The sequence below is a fragment of the Macaca nemestrina genome, chromosome 12 (genome assembly GCF_043159975.1).
Source record: "Macaca nemestrina isolate mMacNem1 chromosome 12, mMacNem.hap1, whole genome shotgun sequence".
In the NCBI taxonomy this organism is placed as follows: Eukaryota; Metazoa; Chordata; class Mammalia; order Primates; family Cercopithecidae; genus Macaca; species Macaca nemestrina.
Window position 1 is genome coordinate 1,288,766 of NC_092136.1, and position 26,770 is coordinate 1,315,535.

The 26,770-nt window shown below is 60.4% G+C and overlaps 1 protein-coding gene and 1 long non-coding RNA gene across 16 annotated transcripts in view; both read left to right on the forward strand.

Moving 5' to 3' along the window:
- Positions 1 to 10,241: 10,241 nt before the first annotated feature.
- On the forward strand, positions 10,242 to 15,909 carry LOC112424584 (uncharacterized). 3 transcript variants are annotated; one of them, XR_011610401.1, is made up of 5 exons: positions 10,242 to 10,305; positions 13,111 to 13,145; positions 13,398 to 13,659; positions 14,025 to 15,473; positions 15,604 to 15,909. It is a non-coding gene; the product is annotated as an uncharacterized lncRNA (long non-coding RNA). The 3 variants fall into 3 exon arrangements; XR_011610399.1 differs by lacking the exon at positions 10,242 to 10,305 and having other exon boundaries at positions 11,068 to 13,145; XR_011610400.1 differs by lacking the exon at positions 10,242 to 10,305 and having other exon boundaries at positions 11,068 to 13,145; positions 13,503 to 13,659.
- A 4,293-nt stretch (positions 15,910 to 20,202) lies between these two features.
- The window catches only part of LOC105469805 (BR serine/threonine kinase 2), a 67,459-nt gene continuing 60,891 nt past the window's right edge, over positions 20,203 to 26,770 (forward strand). For 4 of the 13 annotated variants that reach the window (XR_011610395.1, XM_071074044.1, XM_071074040.1 and 1 more), the window contains exon 1: positions 20,203 to 20,648. Coding sequence is in view for 10 of the 13 variants with exons in the window: in XM_071074044.1 (XP_070930145.1) it covers positions 20,558 to 20,648 (91 nt within the window). In the remaining 3 variants the exon portion in view is untranslated. The remainder of the gene's footprint in view (positions 20,649 to 26,770) is intronic. The other 9 variants (XM_071074038.1, XM_071074039.1, XM_071074041.1 and 6 more) reach the window with 9 other exon arrangements.

Below are 26,770 nucleotides of genomic sequence, written 5' to 3' on the forward strand. Positions count from 1 at the left end.
GAAATGAATTCGTGTGGTAACCACTGGTTCTGTGTTAATAGCATGGATTTCGGTTGTTTCTACATCAAGTTGTAAAATATCTTTAATCCACATTGTAAAGGCAATACCATACGGGAAAGAAGCCAGACACAAGGGACGACAACGCACAGTCTGATTTCACTGTTGTGGAATCCAAGAGCCGGCCAAACGGGCCTGGGGTAATGGAAATCGGGGTCGCGTTTGCCCATGGAGGGGAGGCTGGAGTGGGTGAGGGGGCTTCGGGGCTCGTGGCGACCACATTCCTGGTTCTCTCGAGGGGCGTTTTGGGCACGTTGGGGTGTGGCCCCCCACCACAACTCATGCAATCGTATGCACTGAAAACCTTTGCATCTCACTGCCTCTGATGTTTTCCCTCTTGATTTAAGACAAATCCATGAACTAAATGTTGTCAATAAAGCCACACCTGACATCGGAAATCCTTTTTTTTTTTTTTTTGAGATGGCGTCTCGCTCTGTCGCCCAGGCTGGAGTGCAGTGGCGCGATCTCGGCTCATTGCAAGCTCCGCCTCCTGGGTTCACGCCATTCTCCTGCCTCAGCCTCCCCAGTAGCTGGGACTACAGGCGCCGTCACCTCGCCCGGCTAATTTTTTGTATTTTTAGTAGAGACGGGGTTTCACCGTGTTAGCCAGGATGGTCTTGATCTCCTGACCTCGTGATCCACCCACCTCGGCCTCCCAAAGTGCTGAGATTACAGGCGTGAGCCACCGCGCCCGGCCTTGTCATTGGGAATCTTAACCCACTTCCTCCGGTAGACAACAAAACAAGAAGGAAAAAGACCAATAACTTGACAGGCGTTCTGGAGCCCGTGATAGACAGACTTGCTCCCAGAAACACCACCTGTGGAACCCCGCCCCCCCCTTCTGGGCGTAAATGGAACACGGGAGCCCACGCCGTGTCGTGATCCACAGCACAGATGGCCACATGGTTGAAGAGTTGGCATTGGACAGTGTTCACTGGGCACCCCGGAACCCAGGAGTGGGAGTAACAGGAGATCCCCCCGCACTGGGAGATGGAGACCCCGCTCCCAGCCAGGCTGTGTGCGATGGGCACGTGCCAGCGCTTCTGATGCAGGGCAGGTGAGCCCCAGAGTGGAGCTCGACCCTTGGGGACCCTTGGCTTTGCCCAGGAAAGAACCCAAGGACGAGCAGGCAGAGAGCAGCTGCTCAGGGCAGTTTGCATCACGTTTAGACCCGCTTGTAATTACATGCAGTTTAGAGAGCGGTTCATGCAGAAACTTCTAGGGAAGGGGTAGGAACTTCTGGGTCATCAGGTCGTTGCCGTGGAAAGGGTCGGCAAGGCTTGGGTGTTGCCACGGCAACGGTAAATTCACCTGGCACAGCGGAGGGCAGGTCTGACTGGAAAGCCGCTTTCACCCTGCCCTGTTTTACGTAGTCCTCAATCTGGCCCGGTGTCAGAGCCTGGCCTCTGGAGCCAAGTCCCCACCTCAGCTCCATGTGGCGCTCAGGGCTGCACTGGGTCCCCTGCTCGCCCACCCGCAACACCCCTTTCACCCTGCCCCAAACGCCCCTGTGTTCTGTTGCCCCAAAGCCACCTGGAGCCTCCTCCACCCTGCTGGAAAGTGGCCTTGGGCCCTGGCAGGACTGGACGCAACCTCTTGCTGTAGGGCCACCGTGCCCTGCGTCTGCCTCCCTGGCCAGGCCGGCCTCTGGGGCTGCCCTCCTGGCAAGCAGTGCCCGCCTCTCCGTCTCTCCTCCTGCAGCCACGGCCTAGATGCTGAGTGACCCTGAGCCCCATGCCTCTCACCTGTGACCTTGGGGACACCAGGACCCAGCTCAGGGCTGTTTTGGTGAGTGGAATAATTCGGGCGAACGGGTTTTAGGAAACTCAGAGCTTGGTTCACACACAAATCATCGTTATTAACTTTGCGAATGGCGGAGGAGGTGCCGGGTCCCTGATGTCAACGGGGCTTACAGTCGAGTTGGGGAAGCAGCAGTGACCCACACGAAATCAATTCGACAGACCACGTAATTGCAACATAAATCATGCACGTGCGTCGGGGACGGGAGCTGGGCGAGCAGTCGCCTTCCTGCACCCACGGCCTCCACGTCCACCGGCTGGGCTCTGACGTGGGCTTCAGCGCAACCCAGGGGCCGCCCTCCCGGTGGGAGGTGGGGGTCACTGAGGAGCTCCTGGGCAAGCTCAGTGACTCAGCCCTCAGCGGAGCTGACACTCACTGGGCACGTGCAGCCCCTAGCAGTCCAGGGTGGACATGTGGCCCTGCAGGAGTCCTAGGGGCTTCCCAGAGGAGGGGAGGCCAGGCCCCCTGGCCAGACCTCAGAGGCGTGTGTGGGCACCTTTGTATGCCGGGGAGAACAGGACGGCGGTGTGTGAGGGCACCTGTGTGCGTGCCAGGGAGGGCAGAGATGTGTGTGAGGGCATGTGTGTGTGCTGGGGAGGTCAGGGAAGGGAAGGGAAGGGAAGGGAAAGGAAAGGAGAGGAGGTGGTGTCCAGGGAAGGGCTGAATGGGGACCTACTGGCCAGTGGAGTGTGGACCCCAGGGTGGAGAGGACGGGGGAGCCAGGGCACAAGGTCCCAGCCTTCACCCAGGGAACTCAGCAGCAGATCAGGGAGGGGTGAACTGGCTGGAACTTCCCACATCTGCTGCTCTGGTCATTTCATGGAGGACCAGAAGGAGGCAGGAGGCGTCTCAGAGCCGCTGCAGTGAGAGGTTTCTCGGCTCAGGTCCCCGCTGTGTTACCAGGGTCTGGGCACTGCACCCTCTGTGGCTGTAGGAAGGGAGGCAATGGTGGAACGGGGTTGGGGTTGGGGACCCAGCAGTCCAGTGTGGGGTGGCCGGGTGGGTGAGGTGGGGCCAGGTTCCAGGAGCTTCCTGCCTGGGGTCCCCAAAGCTATCAGAATGGGAGAAAGCTGGCTGTGCTCAGGACGGGGGTGGGAGACCTGTGGCGAGAAAGGGACTCAAGACAGCCCTGGAAGCAGGTGCGAGGGGAGCCCAGGCCAGCAGGAGATGGTGCTGGTGTGGCCCGTCATGCATTCCCAGAGTGGCCTCAGCGACCCTTCTGGTCCCACCTGCTCCTCCCAGCCCTACCACCTGGCAAGAGGTGGGCCCCCTGCCCCCATCAGCCCCATGGAGGAGCCGCATGTCACCCGAAGCCCAGTCCAGCTAAGTTCTCCAGGGACAAGCAACGAAAGGGAGGAGGAGAAGAAGGAGGAGGAGGAGGAAAAGGAGGAGGGGCGGTGGGGCCCATCCTGGCCGGGGGTCCCCCTTGGCCGCCCTGGGTGTGTGGGGAACTCTGCCAGGCAGGCACTGGGACTTGGTGGGGGGCCCCGACCTCTCATGACCTCTCGCCCCGCCCCCCCCGCCCACTGCCCTCCATGCGGGACGAGGGGTGCTGTAGCATCTTCAAGCCCACAGACACCCGGCAGGGTCCCCTCTGTGCCCAAAGTCCATCCTCCCGTTCGTTTAGGTGGCACAGACATGCGCAGCAGAGGTGGACTTGAATCTGTCCCCGGACCACACCCAGGGTCCCAGGGCAGCCCATGGGGCAGCAGGGCTGTGCAGGCAGTCGGGAGAGGCCCTGGGTGCGTTAGAGGTGACCACCGGCATGCACCTGTGTCCATGGAAGGCACTGCTGGCGACTGGAGGGAGGCTGGCGGGGGCTGGTGGGGCTGGGGCGGGGGGGGACAGCAACCCTCACATCCCCGGCCCCGGGCCCTGGCCTTGCTTGACAGCTGGACCCAGTCTGCCCTGGAGGGTTGTGAGCCTCTGAGGGTGGCCCTGGGCATTCTTACCCTCACTAGACAGCAGCACACCCAGGGCTGGGCAGCGGTGGGAAGGTGCTGAGGGTGCTCTCGCCTGCCCGGGCAGTCGGGGAAGTGGGGACCACAGTGCCACAGGGCTCTCCCAGGGCCTCTCTCGCAGGCCTGCAGACACCACCTCTCCCTGCATTCTCATGGGGCTGTCCACCTGTGCACAGGCTCCCCGGGAGGTAGTGGGGGGGAGTGTCCAAGTCTCCTCTTCTTACGGGGACCCCAGCAGACTGGAGCAGGGCCTGCCCTAAAGGCCTCATTTTAACAAAATTCCCCTTCGAAAGGCCCTACCTGCAAATGCAATCGCACGGAGGTCCTGGGGTTCAGGACTATGACGCATGAATCTGGGGGACACGATGTAGCCGATGCAGGATGGCATCAGTGACACCCGCCCGCCGTGCGCTTTTGCCTGCATAGTTGGGGCTACCCCTGGCTCTGGTCGTCCTCCCGGGGGGGCCTGCTCTCAGCCTGAGCATTTGTCCCCTGTCCCCTCTCACCCCAGCTGTGGTTTCCGTCCCAGAGGGTCCTGAGCAGGGAGACATAAAAGGCCAACGCCGACGCCAAGGAGCCAGTGATGGGGGCTGTTCCCCTCAGCAGGGGCCGGGACCGCCGGGCTCACGGGGAGGAACCACGTGGGGTGGGATCTTACCAAGAACACGTGGACGGACCTCGTGTGGGAAACGGGAGAGGGGAGGGGGCTTCAGACCAGAGACCCCAGAACACCCACGGAGGGGGCCGGGTGGGAGGAGTCATGGGGAGCTGGGGAGGGAGCAAGGGGAAGGGATGGTGGGGGGAGCTGGGGGCCCCGAACCCGAGGGGAGGCCACGGGACACAGAGCAGGGAGCTCTGTGCACAGGGGCCAAGGGGGCCTCGGGGACCACGGGGGCCCTGGGAGCAGAGGTGCAGCAGGTGTGGGAGAGATGGAGGGAGTGGCCGACCTTGGCGACCTGCAGTGCCCTTAGCCTCCCCTCGGGTCAGGCTGGCCCATCAGGCTCTGCACCCCCCCTGCTGTGGCTCCACACTGGGATGGCGCCGGCTGAGGAACAGAGAAGGAGGACAGGCTCCCAGCCAGGGAGCGCCAGGGAAGGATGGAGGACTCAACCCTTTGAGGGCCAATGGGCCATGGAGGGAGTCTTCCCTGGCGTCACTGGGCTGGGGTGGGCCTTGCTCCTTCCCCTGTGGGAACGGGGCCCTCTAGGATCAGCCCCTCAGGGACCGCTGCCGCCCTGTCCCAGCCACTGCACTGAGGCCCAGCCACGGCCTCCCTCAGCAAAGGGGCCTCCAGGATTTTACATGGGGTCCCGGCGACTGCACCCAACCGTGGGAGGCTTCACCTTCAGGCGACCAGAAAAGAGTGACTAATCCTACCCTGAGCTCACCCTAATCCCAGGCTCCCCCATGGGGGTCCGGCTACCGGGAGTCTCTGTTCAAATCCTACCCTGAGCTCACCCTAATCCCAGGCTCCCCATGGGGGTCCGGCTACCGGGAGTCTCTGTTCAAATCCTACCCTGAGCTCACCCTAATCCCAGGCTCCCCATGGGGTCCGGCTACTGGGAGTCTCTGTTCAAATCCTACCCTGAGCTCACCCTAATCCCAGGCTCCCCATGGGGTTCCGGCTACTGGGAGTCTCTGTTCAAATCCTACCCTGAGCTCACCCTAATCCCAGGCTCCCCATGGGGTTCCGGCTACAGGGACCTGAGCTCACCCTAATCCCAGGCTCCCCCATGGGGTCCGGCTACTGGGAGTCTCTGTTCAAATCCTACCCTGAGCTCACCCTAATCCCAGGCTCCCCATGGGGTTCCGGCTACAGGGACCTGAGCTCACCCTAATCCCAGGCTCCCCCATGGGGGTCTGGCTACCGGGAGTCTCTGTTCAAATCCTACCCTGAGCTCACCCTAATCCCAGGCTCCCCCATGGGGTTCCGGCTACAGGGACCTGAGCTCACCCTAATCCCAGGCTCCCCCATGGGGGTCTGGCTACCGGGAGTCTCTGTTCAAATCCTACCCTGAGCTCACCCTAATCCCAGGCTCCCCCATGGGGGTCCGGCTACAGGGACCTGAGCTCACCCTAATCCCAGGCTCCCCCATGGGGTTCCGGCTACAGGGACCTGAGCTCACCCTAATCCCAGGCTCCCCCATGGGGGTCTGGCTACCGGGAGTCTCTGTTCAAATCCTACCCTGAGCTCACCCTAATCCCAGGCTCCCCCATGGGGGTCCGGCTACTGGGAGTCTTTGTCCAAAACCTACCCTGAGCTCACCCTAATCCCAGGCTCCCCCATGGGGTCTGGCTACTGGGAGTCTCTGTTCAAATCCTACCCTGAGCTCACCCTAATCCCAGGCTCCCCCATGGGGGTCCGGCTACTGGGAGTCTCTGTTCAAATCCTACCCTGAGCTCACCCTAATCCCAGGCTCCCCCATGGGGTTCCGGCTACAGGGACCTGAGCTCACCCTAATCCCAGGCTCCCCCATGGGGGTCTGGCTACCGGGAGTCTCTGTTCAAATCCTACCCTGAGCTCACCCTAATCCCAGGCTCCCCATGGGGTTCCGGCTACAGGGACCTGAGCTCACCCTAATCCCAGGCTCCCCCATGGGGGTCTGGCTACTGGGAGTCTCTGTTCAAATCCTACCCTGAGCTCACCCTAATCCCAGGCTCCCCCATGGGGTTCCGGCTACAGGGACCTGAGCTCACCCTAATCCCAGGCACCCCCATGGGGTTCCGGCTACAGGGACCTGAGCTCACCCTAATCCCAGGCTCCCCCATGGGGGTCTGGCTACTGGGAGTCTCTGTTCAAATCCTACCCTGAGCTCACCCTAATCCCAGGCTCCCCATGGGGGTCCGGCTACTGGGAGTCTCTGTTCAAATCCTACCCTGAGCTCACCCTAATCCCAGGCTCCCCCATGGGGGTCCAGCTACTGGGAGTCTTTGTCCAAAACCTACCCTGAGCTCACCCTAATCCCAGGCTCCCCCATGGGGTCCGGCTACTGGGAGTCTCTGTTCAAATCCTACCCTGAGCTCACCCTAATCCCAGGCTCCCCCATGGGGGTCCGGCTACTGGGAGTCTCTGTTCAAATCCTACCCTGAGCTCACCCTAATCCCAGGCTCCCCCATGGGGGTCCGGCTACTGGGAGTCTCTGTTCAAATCCTACCCTGAGCTCACCCTAATCCCAGGCTCCCCATGGGGGTCCGGCTATAGGGAGTCTCTGTCCAAAAGTGCCTGGCTTCAGGGCTGCTGCAGAGCTGCCTTTGGGGTGGGGGTGACAGCCAGACCCCGTTCTCCTATAGGGAGGCAGGGACTTTTTGTGGGGCTCATTCACAGGAGGGGCTGGAGACCCAAGGGCCACGGCTCTTTGGGATGGTAGATGAGACAAGGGTTTCTCCAGGAAGCCAGCACAACGCGCGCCGGAGGGCCACGCCCCCAGCCACAGATGGTCTCACACCAGAGACAGGTCAAGGTCAAGTGATGCAGCCGGGTACGGTGACGCCTGCCCGCAGTCCCAGCACTTTCAGAGGCCGAGGAGAGAGGATCGCTTGAGCCCAGGGGGTCAAGACCAGCCTGGGCAACATATGGAGACCTCATCTCTACAAAAAAAAAAAACCCAAAATTTAAAAAGTTTAAAAAAATAATTAGCCAGGCGTGGTGTCATGCACCCGTGGTCCCAGCTGCTTGGGAGGCTGAGGTGGGAGGATGGCTTGAGCCCAGGAAGTCGAGGCTGCAGTGAGCTGAGACTGCACCACGGCACTGCAGCCTGGGTGACAGACAGACCCTGTCTCAGTAAAAGAAGATCAAATGACTAGTCCTGGTATTGAGGAGAACCAAGAGAAAAATCCCTTATGAAATGCAGATTTCGTGAAAACACTAACTTTACAAAACTGGAAATCTGCCAACTATTTAGGCATGAGGAATTGTCATGCAGGGTTGCCTAGCGATGGACAGGCACATTTCAAGAAATACGGGCTCAACCCATCGGGCCATACTATTTTACTTATTACCATTCAATGTAATTATGCGCTATCTTTCTCCTTGCATCCAAGGAAACTCCGCTGCTGTGTGGCGGGGCTGTGTGGCCCTGTTCTGGGAGTGAGAGAATGTCGGAGGTACTGCTCCTAAATCTGAAAAACAAATAATAGTAATGATAAAAAACAAATTGAAATCATAAATAAATGGTCTCATTACAGGCGAGGTGCAGGCTGCTGGGAAGGCGGGGCTGGGGCACCCCTACGGCCGCGGTGGCCGTTCCCCGGCGGGGACCTCGCCATGATCTCTAGAGCCACAGTTCATTAAACAAGTAAATACAAAGACAGTCACACTAAAAATTCATGGAATATTAAGCCACAATTCACCAGACTATAAACATCATTACGTCCTGATTTTCCTGTTATCAATCAGATGGGAGCTCCTCCTGATGCATTTTCTGCTCAATTGTTTTGGACACAGTTTCTTTTTTTTTTTTTTGAGACGGAGTCTCGCTTTGTTGCCCAGGCTGGAGTGCAGTGGCCAGATCTCAGCTCACTGCAAGCTCCACCTCCCGGGTTCCTGCCATTCTCCTGCCTCAGCCTCCCAAGTAGCTGGGACTACAGGCGCCCGCCACCTCGCCCGGCTGGTTTTTTGTATTTTTTAGTAGAGACGGGGTTTCACCGTGTTAGCCAGGATGGTCTCGATCTCCTGACCTCATGATCTGCCCGTCTCAGCCTCCCAAAGTGCTGGGATTACAGGCTTGAGCCACCGCGCCCAGCCGGACACAGTTTCTTTCTACCTCACTTCTTCGTGGCTGTCTCAGGAAGGGACAGGAGGGAGGAGAGTGGCCTCCCGGGCTCCTGCGGCCTCTGCACGCCCTGCTTTGTCAGTAAGCGTGATGTCAGGCGTGGCCTCCCCACTTTCCTCCTTTGCAGGTGGGGCCCATTGTCCCTCCTCACTCTGCTCCCGTTAACTTCGGGGTGCACCATCATGATGCTGGTTGTGCGGACTCGGCCTATTCCTCTCAAGGAATGGGATTCATGCTCCAAAAGTATCCGGCCTGCGCCTGGGAGCCCCTTGAAGATGACACCCTCCTTCGTGCCCCTCCCACCCTGCACCCAGCACCAGCAGGAGGGAGCCTGGTGCAGCCCCCAGAAGTCCACGGAGGGGAAAGTAGGAAAAGTCCCACTTTTAAGAATGTGGCCCCCGTGCTTTTTCCAGCTTGTTTTTTTTTTTTTTTTTTTTTTTTTTTTTTGAGACGGAGTCTTGCTCTGTCGCCCAGGCTGGAGTGCAGTGGCCGGATCTCAGCTCACTGCAAGCTCCGCCTCCCGGGTTTACACCATTCTCCTGCCTCAGCCTCCCGAGTAGCTGGGACTACAGGCGCCCACCACCTCGCCCGGCTAGTTTTTTGTATTTTTTGGTAGAGACGGGGTTTCACCGGGTTAGCCAGGATGGTCTCGATCTCCTGACCTTGTGATCCACCCGTCTCGGCCTCCCAAAGTGCTGGGATTACAGGCTTGAGCCACCGCGCCCGGCCCCTTTTCCAGCTTGTTTAAGCATTTTAAACATCGTTCTGAAATACACATAAAATGTGCCACCTGTGACTCCTCAAGGATCTAGAACTAGAAATACTATTTGACCCAGCCATCCCATGACTGGGTATATACCCAAAGGATTATAAATCATGCTGCTATAAAGACACATGCACATGTATGTTTATCATGGCACTATTCACAATAGCAAACACTTGGAACCAACCCAAATGTCCATCAGTGATAGACTGGATTAAGAAAATGTGGCACATATACACCATGGAATACTATGCAGCCATAAAAAAGGATGAGTTCATGTCCTTTCTACATGGATGAAGCTGGAAACCATCATTCTCAGCAAACTATCGCAAGAATGGAAAACCAAACACTGCATGTTCTCACTCATAGGTGGGAATTGAACGATGAGAACACTTGGACACAGGAAGGGGAACATCACACACTGGGGCCTGTGGTGGGGTGGGGGGAGGGGGGAGGGATAGCATTAAGAGAAATAGGTAATGCAAATGACAAGTTAATGGGTGCAGCAAACCAACACGGCACATGTATACATACGTAACAAACCTACGCGTTGTCCACATGTACCCTAGAACTTAAAGTATAATAGCGGAAAAAAAAAGTGCCACCTGACACATTCTAAGCGTCTACAGTCTGGGAGCGTTCAGTACATTTGCACTGATAAGGTTTGGCTCTGTGTCCCCACCCAAATCTCAGGTCGAATTGTAACTCCCAGGGTTGGAGGTGGGGCCTGGTGGGAGGCGATTGGGTCTGGGGGACGATTCCTCACAAATGGTTTAGCGCCGTCCCTGGGTGCTGTCTGCCGACCCGGCCTGAGTTCTCTCTAGCTCTGGGTGTTAGTAAGGATGCAGGAGCTCCCGCTCACGCTCTTGCTGCTCCCACCAGGTAAGACAAGCCTGCTTCCCTTCGCCTTCCGCCACGACTGAAAGTCTCCTGAGGCCTCACCAGAAGTCAGGTAGGCACCAGCATCAGGCTTCCCCTGCAGCCTGAGGAACTGAGAGCCCATTCAACCTCTCTTCTGTAGCAAGTACCCAGTCTCGGGTGATTCTTTATAGTGGTGCGAGAACGGACGAATACACGTCCCGCTGTGCCACCCTCCCCCCGCCCCCCACAGCCTGCTCTCGGGCTTTTTATACCCCCACCTCCTCCTTGCTCATGGCTGACGGATACCTAACAAGGCGGGGAGCTGCAGGGCCCACGCTTTTCCTGCTGGGTCATAGGCCGCGGGCCTTCATCCAAAGTCAGGTCTGAAGTTTCCTACGTTCCCAGCCATCTGACCGCTCCACTGCCTCCCACCCATGTACGAAGCCCCACCCAGGCTGGGCTGAGTCTCCTGGGGCCCCAGGATGGTGTGCCCACCTCTGAGTCCCTGGAAGGTCTTTCTGCATCCTGTGACTGGGTCCTGCCTGCTGGGACTTGGGCCTCAGAGTCACCCAGGAACAAGGCACCCATCTTTCTCCAGCACAGCCTCATGAGAGGCAGACACAGACTCCGATCCCCCTCGCGCTCCTGTTTCCCTCCTCAGCACTTCTCCAGCTGCCCAAAGAGTGGGCAGGAACCATCACCCTTGGGCTATAGAGGCTGAGCCTCCCAACCCCAGCAGACAGAAGTTCTGGGAGCCACCTCAGCACGACCCAGCCAGAGTGGGCAGCGGGGATGGGCCACGGGGTGCTACGCATCTCAGCACCTGCTCCCAGCCCCTCCCACCCCCCTCACCTCTCCTTCCCCCACCCTGAGTCCAGGGGATAGGGTGGGGCCAGCCCAGCTGGGAAGAGAGTGGAGCTTTCACTTGGGGTGCCCCAGGGTGAGCCTGGGGTGTTGAGGGGGTGACACAGGTGGGCAGCTCTTGGCCCTCACAAAGGTTGTCATTTTCATAGCAGAGAGTAAGGCCTGCCAGACACAGCTCTGGAATCTGCTCTGGTCCCCTCGACAGTGTGGTCAATGCTCTGTGGGTGGCCAGTGACCCACCTGGTGAGCCCGGTGGACAGGACAGTGTCCTTGGGGATATGGGACCGGCGCCTCTGAGGCAGGGCCCGGCCTGAGGAGCCTCTGGGGCCTGCTAGGGTCCTTGGCCTCCGTCCACCGTGCACCTCCCATTCCCCCAAGCCTCTCCTCCCACACCCCTCCCTCCTCGCCTCTCAGGGACCCTGTGGCCCCTTCGTAGCACCCCAGCTTATGTGACCTCAGGTTACACAGGCAGCAGCCTGGGGGCACGTCTGGGCTCCTCCGTCAAATCATCAGGAGGACCTGGCGGGCCGCACGTAGGCCGACGGTCCATGGAGCCACGGCCGGGACCGGAACAGAACCACTGGGGCCCAGCCCTAGATGCGAATTCAACAGTGAGGAGAGCTCTGACCTGGAGCAACAGCCCGAGGCCCCTGCTGCACTCGAGCTGTAGAGAGGGAGGCCATGAGCTCCGACAACACAGACAGAAGGCCGGGCGCGATAGCTCACGCCTGGAATCCCAGCACTGTGGGAGGCCGTAGGGGGTGGATCGCCTGAGGTCGGTGGGTCACCTGAGGTCAGGAGTTCAAGACCATCCTGGCCACCATGACGAAACCCCGTCTCTACTAAAAACACAAAAGTTAGCCAAGCATGGTGGCAGACCCCTGTAATCCCAGCTACTTGGGAGGCTGAGGCAGGAGAATCACTTGAACCCAGGAGGCAGAGGTTGCAGAGAGCTGAGATCTCGCCACTGTATTCCAGCCTGGGTGACAGAGTGAGACTCTATCTCAAAAAAATAAAAAATAAAATAAAATAAACACAGATGGGAAAATGTACCCAGCCCCCAAAATACCACAATGAAACCGAAAGCCAAACAAGCTCGGAAAGAAACATTGCTACATGCACGCCACGGAGAATGCTAATATCTTCCATTTACAAAGGGCTCTTATAAATCAGCATTAAAAACCAGAAAGGACATGAACAACTCACAGAAGAAAAAGGCAAATGGCTACTAAATACGTGGGGAAATGCGGAACCTCAGCAGCGAATAAAAACGTGCAGAGTAAGGAGGGTCAGAGTGCGGCCACTGAGGGCCCACTAGGGCGGCTGGTTCACATCCACAGCTGACAAAGGAAGGAACCGGCGTGAGCCCACGGCTGTAAAATCAGTGCAACTCCCAGGGCTTCTTACTGCACCATCCCTCCGCGTCCCACTCCCCACCCTCTGGCCTGTCTTCTCACTGGCAAGCCCTCCTTGGGTGTCTGGTTCCTACGTGGGCAACACTTACCTCTGTGTGCTGGTGACCCGTGGAGCTTCCAGAACAATGTGTGCAGTGCGGAGCTGACCCCCCTGCCACCCCCAACAGGGGCTACCTGGGCACTGCACTCCCCAGGCTTCCCTCCTCATCCCTCAGCAGGGGCATTGTGGGGGTGTGAGCACACATGCTCGGCAGGTGCTGGATCTGTGCCGGGCTTCTGAGCATCAGAGGCCCCAATGTGCCCCTCCAGGCTTCCTAGTCACCTCCATTGGGCACAGCAGGAAGCCTCCAGGCTGGGGCAGGGGCAGGAGTTCAGATGGAGACAGGCAGTTCAGCAGCCAAAGTCCCCATTGTAACAGGCGCTGCTTTCCACCAGTGTGTAGCACCTGGTGGTGGGGACACCCAGAGGGGCCTGGGTGGGAGACCCCCACACCTGCTCCCACCTGCTCACTGACCTCCTGCCTGTCCCTATGGGGGTCTCTAGCCACCTGTGTACAACAGAGGGGGAATCAGACTGTGGCCACCCTCTCTAGACCTGCACCCCGATCCTTTCTGCAGCCGGACGGGCTGGCCAAGAGCAACCGATTGTGGAGGTAAGAGGCCGATAGCTGTCGGGCATGGAGCTGGTGGGCGTGGGGCTGGTGGGCATGGAGCTGGTGGGCGTGGGGCTGGTGGGCGTGGGGCTGGCGGGGCCTGGGGCAAGCCTCTGGGAAGGGACTGCTGAGAGAGCAGCGGGGGGAGGACCAGAGGCGATGAAGGGAAGGCAGGACCGGGGTGGGGCGGGGCAGCAGCAACAGAGGCCCTAACCTGAGCCGCCCTGACCCCGCTCTCTGACCCCTGTCCAGGGACAGGTGCGTGCCAGACGTGAGCAGAGAAGACAGACACAGGTGTGGCTGTGGGCAGGGCGGCCTCTCTAAGGTCCCCAAGAGTAGTGGGGGATCTGTTTGCAGGACAGAGTCATGGGAAGCCTGGGCCAGCCAGGCAGGTCCTGCCAGTGGGGAAGGAGGTGGCTGCTCCCACGGCTGGGCCAGAGGTGTCCCTGATGTCCGTAGATGGTGCTGGGAACCAAGAAAGCGGCTGCTCTTCCTCCTTCACACACGGATCGAGGTGAGGAGGACGGGACGGGTCAGGGATGGGGCGGGCGCAGGAAATCCAGCTCCCAGCTCCTGGGGGCCGTGAGCTTGTCCCGCAGCTCCGGGATGCTGCTCAGCGGGTCGCCTCGTCATTGGTCGTGCGCCTGCTCAGTCTGGGGCAGGGGCTGGGACAGCGTCTTTAATCCCTGCTGCGGGTGCGGGGATTAGGACAACGCGGAGTGAGTGAGTGAAGGGATGGCGCCCTGAGCTCTCAGCACGGGGAGACCCACGCCTGGCCGAGGCGCCAGGAGCGCGCAGGGGTGGGGAATGGGGGGAGCTGGGGGGAGGAGCTGGGGGGGGAGCTGGGGGGAGAGAAGGTTGATGACGTCAGTGGTTCAGTTCCGCAGCAGCCGGAGGCCGCGGACGTGAGACACCAGCTGACGCCCAGAGCCTCACAACCCCTGGACCCTGGACGCACATTCTCCCAGGGCCGGTGCCTGGAAACAAAGGCCACCCTTGCCAGCCGGAAACTTCTAGGCTGGCAATGGAGATGGAACATCCGATGACCCCCTCTGTATCCTCCTCTCCCCTGGGGTCCTCCAGGAAGACCTGCGTGGTCAATGACCCACTTTGTTTTGTTTTGTTTTTGAGATGGTGTCTTGTTGTGTCTCCCAGGCTGGGGTGCAGTGGTGCGACCTCGCTCCGGGGTTCCAGCGATTCTCCTGCCTCAGCCTCCCAAAGTGCTGGGATTAAGGCGTGAACCACGCACCAGGCCAATTTTTGTATTTTTAATGGAGACAGGGTTTCACCATGTTGGCCAGGCTGGTCTTGAACTCCTGACCTCAGGTGATCCACTTGCCTCAGCCTCCCACAGTGCTGAGATTACAGGCGTGAGCCACTGCACCCGGCTTCAATGACCCACTTGTCCACTGCCCTGCACTTACATCCTCAGGCAGCTGGAGCCACCTTCGGCAGGAAGCCCTCCCCCTACCACCCACTCACCCACAGGCGGGGCTTCCCCTTGGGTTGCCATTGACCTTGTGGTCGGCAGGGCACCCGGTGCTCCCAGGTGTGTCTCCCTGCGTGGCCCATGAGCTCTTCTGCGTGGTGCTCAGAAATGCTGCTGGGCAGTTTTACTGAAGTTTGTACATATATGATTCGATGAGTTTGGCAAACGACCCAGCCGTCAGGATGCGTGAGAATTCCTACCACCCTGGACCTGCAGCCACCCCTCTGCCTTCTGTAGCTACAGTTTTGCCTTTTCTAGAATGTCATAGAAATAGAATCATATAGCACATGGCTTTCTGAGGCCGGATTCTTTCACTTGGCCTAATGTGTCTGAGATTCGCCCACATCTCGGCCACGCTCCCCGGCCCGCTCTGGTCACGGCTGAGTCGTGTTCCCCGTGTGGGTGCACCACAGCCTGTCTGTCCAGTCAGCACCCAAGGACAAAGGGTTCTTTCCACTTCTTGGGTGCTACAAATGAAGTGGCTATGAACATTTGCATGCAAGTTGTGTGTGGCTGTAAGTTTACATTTTTCATGGGAAAATACCTGTAAGTGGCATTGTTGGATTGCACAGTAACGGTGTGTTTAATTTTATAAGAAACTGACAGACTGGTTTCCAAAGCATCATTTTGCACTCCCATCTGCAACGTCTGTGCGTTCCAGGTGCTGTGCATCTTCTAAATTTTAGTCATTCTTTTTTTTTGAGGCAGGGTCTCACTCTGTTGCCCAGGCTGGAGGGTAGTGGCTCTATGACAGCTCACTGCAGCCTCCATCTCTCCGGTTCAAGCAATTCTCCCACCTCAGCCTCCCAAGGAGCTGGGACTACCAGTGTGGAGTCCTGGTGGGTAGCCATGCCTGGCTATTTTATTTTTTATAGAGATAGTGTGTTAGGCTGTTCTTGTGTTGCTATAAATACCTGAGACTGGGTAGTTTATTTTAAAAAGAGGTTTAATTGGCTTATGGTTCTACAGGCTGTAAAGGAAGCGTGGCATCAGCAGGCTGTAAAGGAAGCGTGGCATCAGGAAGCTTCCAATCACGGTGGAAGGCAAAGGGAGAGCAGGGGTCTCACACGGCAGAAGCAGGAGCAAAAGAGAATGGGAGGGGAGGCACCACACACTTAACCAGATCTCATAAATACTCACCATTACAAGGACAGCACCAAGCCACGAGGAATCCACCCCATGACCAAAACATCTCCCACCAGGCTCCATCTCTAACACTGAAGATTCCATTTCAACATGATGTCTGGGCGGGGACAAATATCCAAACTATATCAGATGGGGTCATTTTTTTTTTTTTTTTTTTTTTTTTTTTGAGACAGAGTCTCGCTCTGTCGCCCAGGCCAGAGTGCAGTGGCACGATCTTGGCTCACTGTAAGCTCCACCTCCTGGGTTCACGCCATTCTCCTGCCTCAGCCTCCCGAGTAGCTGGGACTACAGGCGCCCGCCAACACGCCCAGCTAATTTTTTTGTATTTTTAGTAGAGATGGGATTTCACCCAGATGGGGTCTTGCTATGCTGCCCAGGCTGGTCTCAAATTCCTGGGCTCAAGCTGTCTTCCCGCTTTGGCCTTCCAAAGTGCTGGAAGTAGTAGCATGAGCCACCACACTTCGCAGCTTGTCAATTAAAAAAAAAAAATTAAAAGAAAATTTAAAAAATATAATTAAAATTAAACTGATTACTTAGACATTTTAAAGTCTCACTCAATATGTTGAGAGATACATAATAGTTTTCTGTGTACAGGTCTCATGCAAACTCTGTTAAATTTACCCCTAGTATTTTGTGGTTTTTAAATTCTCTTTTTAAGTGGTACTGTTTTCATAATTTCAATTTCTAGTTGATTGTTAGTACACAAATAGAACTGACCTTTTTTTGGCTTTGTACCTTGCGGCTTTGGTAAACTTGCTTATTCATTTTAGTACCAGTTTGTAGCTTAGAATTTTCTGCAGACAATAATGTTATCTTCTTGTTTTGAGACAGAGTTTCGCTCTTGTTGCCCAGGCTGGAGTGCAATGGCACGATCTCAGCTAATTGCAACCTCTGCCTCGTGAGTTCAAGCGATTCTCCTGCCTGAGCCTCCTGAGTAGCTGGGATTACAGGTGCCCGTCACCAAGCCCAGCTAATTTTTGTATTTTTAGAAGAGACAGGGTTTCACCAGGTTGGCCAGGCTGGTCTCGAACTCCTGACCTCAGGTGATCTGCCCGCCTCGGCCTCCCAAAGTGCTGGGATTACAGACGTGAGCCACCGTGCCCGGCCATTAATGTCATCTTCTAATAAAGATCACCTAAAATTTCTTTTTCAACTGGTACAAATTTTGTTTTCCTTACCTCATTACTTGGGCATGTCCTCTGGCACAACACTGAAATAAGCGGTGACAATGGACAACCGTGCCCTGTCCCTGACCCAAGGAAAAGCTTTCAGTTTCTCACCACTAAGCGTGACGTTAGCTGTGGGTTTTTGTAGTTTCCCTTTGTCAGGTTGGGAGTGCAGGAGTAGAACAGATTCGAATCTTCTCCTCCTGGTTTACTGAAAGCTTTTGTCGTGAATGAGTGTTGAATTTTGTAGAATGCTTTCCTCGTGTCTATGGAAATGACCGTGTGGTTTTTCGGTGTCAGTCTGCTAACAGTGAACGACAATTGATTTTGAAATGTTAAACTAACTTTGCATTCCTGGGTAAGCTCCACAAGGTCATATGTGTCCTCTTTATATATTGCTGGAACTGATTTGACGTTTTGTTAAGGGATTTTTGCGTCTAGGCTCCTGAGTGGACTTTAATTTTCTTGTCATGTCCTCGTCTGGTTTTGGCACCACGGTGATGACGGCTTCACACAGAAGCTGGGAAGTGGCCCGTCTTCCTCTGTGTCCTGGAAGCGTCTATGTAGCAGGGTGCTTTTCCTCCATTAGTGTTTGGTGGGCTCCACTGGTGAGTCTTGGCCTGGACTTCTTATATGAGACTGGGCCCTTTCCTAACTCCAGCAACAGACCTTTGTGCTCAAGAGCCCTGGCTCCCTCGGGGCTCCTGCCCCCACCTTACACGTGACAGAGGGGGACCAAGGGCTGTGGCATCACTGTCCTGAGTGCCTCCTGGCTGGCCACACCCTGGCACACCCCCTCCTGGAGCACCCCAGCACCAGGCCCGCTGGACGGAAGGGCAGTTGTCCTGTTGACCCCCACGAAGATGGGGGCAGGGAGGGCACGGTGTGCCATCGATAAAGCGTTGAGTCTGGGGTTTTGTGCAGCACATTCAAGAGGGGACAGCAGGAGGGCCGAGGGAGGCTGGGAGGGCAATTTGAGGATGGGCACTCAGAGGCTGAAGGCTGAGTAGCCCCTAGTGCCTGGAGGACAGGCAGCGGGCCAGAAGAGAGGCCCCAGACTGAGCCCCAGAGGCCACCAATGGCACAGGTTGCTCAAACACAGACAGGGAAGAAAAGACCTCAGGGCTACAGCAAGGGGTGGGAGAGGGATGCAAGCTGGCAAGGAAGTGGGAAGGAAGAAAGCAAGAATTTTGGCCACTGGAGCAGCCGGATGCAAATGGTCAATAGAGCAAAATGCTGCTGAGGACACCACAAAGCTGCGTCTGACTCTGCTGCAGGCTGGGAGGCCAGGTGACCGTGGCAGCAGAGAGAAGGCACCTCGGGCCAAGTGCCCCTGCCCTCTGGCTGTGGCCTGACGCCCTCTCCTGGTCTCCTGCACACCCTCGGCCTCTGTTGGCACCTGGACCAGACCACTCCCAGTCAGCCTCCAGCCAGATGTCACTGCTTGACAGTTTCTCCAGCTGGAGGTCCCAAACACTCTAAATTCGGCTAAAAATGCCTGCTGCCCCCCCACACAGCAGCAGCAGCCGGGGCGGGGGAGGGGGGCCCTCTGCCTCTGTCCCATGCTCTCAGCCCCCCTTCCCTGCCCCCACTGGCAGGGCCCTGACTGTTCACGCTCAGAGGCCCCAGGATTAGGCAGGGAGGACCCTTAGCCCACAGCAGTTGAAGGGGAGCAGGGCGGGGGCGTGCCGGCCGAGAGTGGACAGGCACTTTGGGGCCCCCTGCCCTTCCCCAGTTGGAAATGCGGACAGCCCAAAGAGCAGGAGGGCGCACCGGGAAGGCCCTGCAGTTTCCTGAGCTCATACAGGCTTCCCAGGGTGGGGAGCGGGCCACGGTCAGCAACAGTGTGTGGCAGAGCCCGCAGGAGAAATGTTGTCGGCTGACCATACACGGGCAAGATCTGAGACCCCCACTCTGCAGGGTTCCGGGTCCCCCTCACTTCTCCCCTCCCACCACCTTCTGCAGCACGGGCTTAAGGAAATATCAGTGCCTTTCTGCAAAGAAACAGAGGGTCCGTCCAGGTCTGGCTGCCTCTTCGGCTGCCTGTGTTTAGATCTCCAAAGGCTGCTCCCGGCAGCCCCTGCCCAGCTGCTCAACCTGAAAGAGGGGTTGGCAGCAAGGGCTGGGAGGCGCCAGGGCGCTGCGGCCAGACCCCAGGTGAGTTCCTTGACTCAGCGCCGCGCGGGTCACTGTGGCATAGCTGGGAAAACTGCCGCTTCTCCCTCGGGAGCGGAGGCAGAGGACCACGTCCTTCTTGGGGGTGCAAAATTACTGCTTGGACAACGTCTGCGTGCAGCAGCCCCACAGACTCCCATGCAGTCCCCCCGCCACGGGTGCAGCACCCCCGCCCCGCATGCAACTCCCGCCCCCTCCAGCGCAGCATGTCCCCCACTTGTGCAGCACCCCCAACGTGTGCAGCACGCCTGCTCCGAGTGCAGCACCCCTGCCCCGAGTACAGCACCTCTCCCCAGTACGGCACCCCCGCCCCGCATGCAACACTCGCCCCCCTCCAGCGCAGCATCCCCATCCCCCGCGCGTGCAGCACCCCCTTGAGGGGCAGGAAACTCTTTGGGACACCCGGGGTCACGCCCTGCAGGGTAAAACCCCAGTCCTGAGCAGCCATCTGCAACCCCTCGCCATAGGCCCACCGCCTGCTCCGTCCCGGGATGCGCCTTAAGGGCGGGTCGGGCGGCAGCGGGAGCTCTGCTGCCTGATGGGACCGGACGTGGCAGGCGGCTGGCGGGAAGCTCCCAGGTCCCGGCCTCGCCCTGGCCTCGCCTCGCCCCCTCGAGTCTCCCCGAGCGCTCGCAGCGGCAGGGCGGGGCGGAGAGGCGCTGATTGGCCGGCGCGGGCACCGCTTGCAGCCGCCGCCGCATCCCACTGTGTTCGTACAGGCTCGTGTCGGCTCGGCTCCGCTACGCGGCCCGGCTCGGCTCGGCTCCCCTCAGCTCCGCTCGACTCGGCTGTTCGGCTTGGCTGTTCGGCTCGGCTACACGGCTCGGCTGCGCGGCTCGGCTGTTCGGCTCGGCTACGCGGCTCGGCTGCGCGGCTCGGCTCTGTTCGGCTCGATTCGGCCGCTGGGCTCGGCTGTTCGGCTCGGCTACACGGCTCGTCTGCGCGGCTCGGCTCTGTTCGGCTCGACTCGGCCGCTGGGCTCGGCTGTTCGGCTCAGCTGCGCGGCTCGGCTCGGCTCGGCTCTGTTCGGCTCGGCTCGGCTGCGGGACTCGGCTGTTCGGCTCAGCTGCACGGCTCGGCTCGGCTCGGCTCGGCTGCGCGGCCGCGGACGGGCGTGCGCTGGGGGCGCGGGGCGCGGGGCGCGGGCCTCGGCGGCGGCGGCGGCGGCGGCGGCGGCGGAAGCCAGGTGCCCCCGCCCGCCCTGTCCTCTCGACAAGGCGGAGGCGTCGCAGCGGGCCGGGCCTCGGACTGCCGCGTCGGAGTGGACGCGGGGGGCGGCGGCGCGGGCGGACGCGGGCGGCGCAGAGCAGCGGGGCCCGCGGGGGCGCCCCGGCCCGGTCGGCGCGGACGGCGCTCGGCGGACGCGGGCGGACGCTGGGCGGCCCCTCCCTGCCCGCGCGCCCGGGCGCCCCTGGCCGGCGCCGGGCCCCGGAGCGATGACATCGACGGGGAAGGACGGCGGCGCGCAGCACGCGCAGTATGTGGGGCCCTACCGGCTGGAGAAGACGCTGGGCAAGGGGCAGACAGGTGCGTGCGGCCGGGGCGGGGGCCGGGGCCGGGGAGGCCGCGCTGGCAACGCGCTGGGTGGGGGACGCCCGAGGGAGGCCCCGGCCGCGAAGCCACAGGCCCGGCCCGAGCCCCGGCCGCGAACAATGGGCGGCCCGTGCGCCCCCGTCCGCTCGTGCGTCCCGGTTCCGCTGCGGACCCCGCAGGCCGCTTGGCTGCGGTCGGCCGGGCGCGGCCCAAGGACACGCGGCGCGGCGCGGGGCGCGCGGGCTGACGGGGGCGCACGGGCCGGGCCGGGCAGGCTCCCCTCGGGCCCCGTTGCAGGTGCGCGGCCCGGGCCGCATTGTGCGCCCCGGCGACCGGGCCCATTGTGCCGCGGGAGGAGGGGGCCGCGCGGGCGCCCATCTGCCGTCTGCCGCGGCCGCGCTAATAGGCGTGCTGCCCGAGCAGCTGCGCCCCCGGCGGGACTCCCACCTCCGCGCGCCGGCCACCGGGGCCACCGGGCAGGCCCGATCTCCCTCCGCGGTGGGGGCGGGAGAGTGCGGGGACCTGCAGAGGGCTGGACAGCGCCTTGCGCTGCTCCGGCTCGGGCTCGGGCGGGCGGAGCGTCTATGACCTGCATTCCCCCGGGGGAGGGAGAGGCCATTGGTGCCGGGACCAGAAGTGCGTGGGACCTGACCCGTGGAGCGGCCCCGCGGCTTGCCGGTGGAGGGGGCTTCCCGGTGGGGCCTGGCTGTCATGCTAGGGAACAGGCGGCGTCCCTGCCTGTTCTAGGGAACCGGCGGAGGCCCAACCCAGGCCAGAGACAAGCCAGGCTACCCTCGCATGTGGCCAACTCTCCCCTGCCCGCTGGGCTTGGCTAGCCCTTCATCTGGTCCGTCAGGCGCGTTCACAGAGTCGCCTTTGTGGAGGCTGGGGCTCAGCCATTTTCTTTCTTCTCCCAGGACCGGCCTGTCTCTTGGTGTCCCCGAGGTCCCAGGGCACTGCTTCTCCCTTCCAATCGGAGAAGTTCCTTAGACCCAGGCAGGCAGGGGTGGAGGGAAGGAGGAGGAGGGCACTGGTGCAGGGTGGAGGCTCAGCCCCTCACGGCTGCACAGAGGAGGAGCTGGGAGGTGGCGTTGGGGAAGGAAAGTGGGCCAGGCCCAGGCTCTTGGGGGAGGACCGTGGCTGTGATGTAACTAAGGCAGAGCTGGAGGAAGGGGTTTGGGCCGGGGGGTTCAGGGGAGCCCCCTTGCATTGGGTGCACAGCTTTCCCGCACCAACCACGGCACGGAGGGGCCCCTGGCCACAGAGCAGGGTCTGGGCAGTTGGATTGGTGCGGCCTGGGTTGGAGAGGAGGTGGCATTCAGCCCATGTCACCTGGGTTCAAAATTCTGGTCTTTCCCGGAAAGAAAAACTAGTTTGTGAAATCCGTGGTGAAGGAAGGGCCCAGGGCAGCAGGATGCAGGAGTCAGTAAGATAATCCAATTAGGGTCCCAATAAAATGTTATTATAAGGAAACATCCGCGTGTAAGTGAAGATACGATGAGTTATGTGCTGTGCGATGAGTTATGTGCTGTGCACGGCCTCGGTGGGTAGGGGCTGGTCTCCAGTCTTCATGGAGTTCTGCTGGCGGCAGTTAATTACGGGAGGTTTCCACTGTAATTAACAGTAATGAATACAAAAGGATGGGCTGTGTGTGTCTACAACGTGCTGAGAGAGATATTTAGAAAACAGCTCGAGGGGGGGCACAGAGCGGCCCCTCTCTCATGAGTTCTGATGGGCAGAGCGTCGCTGGCAGGGCCCTGGCGAAGGCCACCATTTCTGTACGTCTTCCCGTTGCTGCTGCTGACGGCTCACCGGGAGTTGGGTGGATGTGGGGCCCCGAGTGTGTGTGCTGGGCCACTTGGCACCAGATGCCAGGAGAGCTGCCAGGTCCCAAGCTCAAGAGGGAGATAGGCTTCCTGCCAGGAGACCTCCGTGGGAGAACGGGAGGCTGGGCTTCTGGCCACCACCGCCCGAGGACGGTCTGGTCCTGCCATTGAGAACGCTTCTCCGGGGACCTGGACACAGGGGAGTTGTGGAGGCCTTGCTTGGGGGGCTGTTGGTGTGGACACGACTCCAGCCCCTTCCCTGTGTCTGTGGCTGGCAGTTTTGTTTGGCCCTCTCTGTTCATCTCCTCCCCTCTGTCTGAGTCCTTGGAAGTGGGAGCTGCTCGACTCGAGGTGGCCACTGAGAGGGAGGTGGTCAGTGGCAGTGGCAGTGAGCCTCATGGTACCACGAGAGCCCTTCCACCTAGCTGACCCAAGCTGGGGCCTGTTGGAAGGTGGGCCAAAAATACGCTCCAAAACCTGCCCTTGGGGAGTCTGGCCGTGTGGGGAGGGGAGACCACGCAGCCTCCCTCTGGGGCCTGGAGGACCCCCCTTCTAGGCGCCTCAGGGTCCAGTTGGCTGTCTTCTTGTGCCTTTCAACGCGAGTGCTCCATGGTCTCACCTGTACAGTACCCGCCTGGCTTGCTGGGTCTGTGCCTCCTGCAGGGCCGGTGTGGCTGCAGGGTCATCCTTCTGCATGGGGCATCCTCTGCACAGCTCCCCTCGGTGGCCGTGGGGGTCACCTCCGGTGGTCCCACTACTGGAGTCAGGCACCAGGTGAAGCCGTCAGAGCGCGGAGCAGCTGTGTAAGCCTTGCCGGCTGCTTGGTGGTTTCTGGCCGAGACCTGGGGGGATGTAGGCTGGGGTCGGGGTGGGCACCCACCGGCAAAGGTGCTGCCCCAGCTTTTCTCGGGGCCGAGAAAGGCTTGTGTAGCCTCATCTGAGCTTGACCCCTGCAGGGATGCCGAGACACAGTCCCTGCCAGCGAGGGCAACCGTGGAGGTTGGAGGGTGCAGACGCTCCGAGTTGGGGCATGCAGGTCCAGGAGGGTGTGTAGTACAGGCTGGGTGGCCTTCGTCCCTGTGTGCCTTTGTCCCTGTGCCCCATCAGTATGCAGAGGAGGGCACCTTCTTGCCCAAACCTGGGCTCAGCTCCTGAAACCTGGGGGGCCTGGGAGGGCCCTGTGGGAGGAGCTGGAGAACCTCAGGCCCTTGGAGCTGTTCTTGGGGGCAGGTGGGTGGGCTGCATGGGACGATGAGAGGCCTGCCCTTGGGAATCCTCTGCCTGGGGGGCGGGAGAAGGAATGTGGCTGGGATAGGGCCCCCTGGGAGGGAGCAAAGGCGATAGGATGAGGGGCTGCACTGCAGCTCACCTGGCGGTGTTCACCTGCTGTGGCGTGGGGGAGGGCCCTAGGCTGCCAGGGACCTGGGACATCCCCTCCACGTTCTCAATGGCCTTTAGGAGAATTGAGCCCTGGTGGCTGCCAGGGTGGAGAGGGGTCCTGGGGTGGGAGGAGCCAGTGAAGATGGAACAGGTGAGGGGAGGGAGAGCCTGTGCCTGGGAGACCCTGGGGGTGACCGCAAGTCCAGAAGCTGGAGGCAGATGTGGAGGGGCAGGAAGCTGGCCTGAGATGAGGTTGGTTTAGAAAGTTGAACAGGATGGGCAGTGATTGGCTGTGGTGTGCAGGCCCCTGGAGATGGGCCGCCCCTGGAGATGGGCCCTGGAGATGGGCACTGGAGGTGGGCTGTGCAGGGCCGAGCCTGGAGAGCTCTTGGGCAGACAGGACCCGGCAGCCTCCCTAGCTGTGAAAGTGGACTCCGCGTGCGAGACCCTGGGAATTCTGCGGCCCTCTCCGCGTCAGGCCCTGGCCGTCTGACCCCAGCTGTTTTGTTAGAGCGACAGCCGCCTGGGGCTAGGCTGAACCCCTCATCTGCCCTGCACGGGGTTTCCACAAGCTCGGGTCTCAGGACGCTGTTCTCAAGGGCGCCGTGCACAGAGCCCGGGGAGCCGGCATGGCGGGCAGCCCTCCCATCTGAAGTCTCCGTGGACCCCCGAAGTCCCTGGAAAGGCCCATTTGGTGTTGTTGGGCACCGTGCCAGTGACTGCACCAGGGTGGAGGCCTCAAGTTGCTGCCCCTAGAGTCTTCCCACCCTGCATGCCCTCCGCAGGGAGCCCCCTTTCCAGCTGAGAGCTGGCCTTGGGTGTCCCTGTCAGGGCCCTTGGCACAGAGGTTCCGGGTGGTGAGGACAGGCAGTTCCCCAGGCAGGGGTGGGAGGGTTGTTGGAGGTGGGAGGGTCATTGGAGGCGGGAGCCCTAGGCCCCTGTCCTGTCCCCACCCGCTGTGGCCTTGGGCACCTCAGGTGTGTGTGTGTGTGTCCCTGTTGGCATAGGTTTCCCTGCCTTGTCACTGGCTGGCAATGGCTGAAAAGACACTGGGCAGAGGGCACCGCCTGGCCCTGACCGTGCTGGCCGTGCTGGCCTGGCTCTGCTGAGACGTGTGTACGCCGTGGATTTCCTGGATGTGGAAGCCTCAAGGCCAGGCTGTGCCCCCACCCCCAGCTGTGCCAGGGAGGGCTTTCCAGAGTCACCGCGGCTGGCTGCTGCCCCGCCTGCTCCACCATCTGCCCAAGCAGGGAGTCGTGTCCAGAACCACCGGGGCATGCAGGGCCTGGGCTGTGATGCGAGGTTGGCCCCTAGGCTTCAAGGCGATCTGTTTGTGGCAGATCTCACGCGGGCCCAGCTGGGGCTACTACCAAGGGCTGCGGCTCCTGCCCACCACCAAAGCTCCAGAGACTGGGTCCCCATCATCGTCGGCTGCCACGGTGGTCAGGGCCCCTTCCTTGCTCTGAGGGTGGCTGGGAATGTCTTAAGGTTGTCGCTGCACCAGGTGTGTGTGGACCCCCACGTCCCCCACTCCTGGTGCCTCTTCCCTTCCAGCCGCCTCGAGGACTGCGTGGGGCCAGCAAGGCCTGTACCCCAGGACACCAGGGTTGCTCAGACTGGCTTCTGGACCTGGGCCTGAGTGACCTCTCCTGGTTCTCACTCCCGGAGTCGTCTGCTGAGTGACCCCGGGGCCCTCTCATCATGGCCTCACCCTGCTCTGGTGCTCTGGGAGCCTTGCAGCAGACAGGAGACCCCTCCAGGCTGGCCTGAAGGCAGGTCCGACCCCAGTCCCTGGGAACAGCCTGAGTGGGCTGCGCCTCCCCGTCGGCCACTGGCTGTACAAGTCTGCCACTGGCACTCAGGAGTAGCCGTGCGGAAGGCCCCTTCGCCATCACCTGGTGGCGCTTGTGTGAGGGCTTCTGTGCCTTCCAGTCCTCACGAGGCACAGACCAACTTCTTTGGGCACCTGGGGAGGGTCAGGGTGTCCCTGAAGTCAGCAGCGCTGCTGGGCGGCTGGCACCACCAGAGGAGGTGGGCTGACCCCTGTGACTGCCGGCCGCCGGCATCCACCTGTGCGGGGCTGTGCCTGGATGGTGGCACTGGGGGGCGTCACCGTGCAGTTCTGGACCCTGCCCTCGGCTCTGGACAGCCCACCTGGACCCTGGCCCCTCGGAAACAGAGGGACTGGGGCCTCAGGGCCCCTGTGTGTGGAATGGGGTTTCCCTGAAGCTTGTGCGAGGTTCCAGTGGCTGGAAACACCAGGCCGAGCAGGAGGACGGCAGACCAGCATCTGTCAGGCCCCTTGGGGCTTGCGTGTCTGGTCCTCTGTGCTGCCCTGAGCTCTGCAGGAAGTTAATGGCACCGCACCACCTCCTCTGTGCAGGGCAGCCCCGTTTCCACCTGTCGGGCTGGTGCCTGTGTCAGGCCCAAGCCCCAGGTCCTAGCCCAGGCTGATGGAGCTGCCTGCAGGCCTGCCCAAGGCCTCGTCCCAGGGATGTCTGCCGGGCCAGGCTGCCCTGAGCCAGCTGCCTGGGGCTCTGGACAAGATGGAGGCTGGGCTGGGGCAGAGGCTGCAGGGACAAAGCAGGGATTGTACCAGGCCGGCTGCCTTTCAGGGCCCGGCCCGCCAGGTCCAGGCCTTGTTCCACCGCCTCTGAGGGGCCAGTGTTCTGGGCCCAGCAGCTGAGAGCCAGGCCCCACCCACAGAGCAGTGCTCCCGAAAGTCCCGCTGTTAAAGAGAAACTCCTCGTTTTCCTGGAAGGCTCCAGCTTCCCAGGCTCTTTCTACTTTCAGTCCCGGGGCCCACGGAGGCCGTGGCAGACCTGCACTGCTCTGCCCCAGGGGCCTGGGCTACAGGCTGGGCCTGGCTTCCTCCCCGAACCCTGGAGAGTGACAGCACCACCCCCGGCA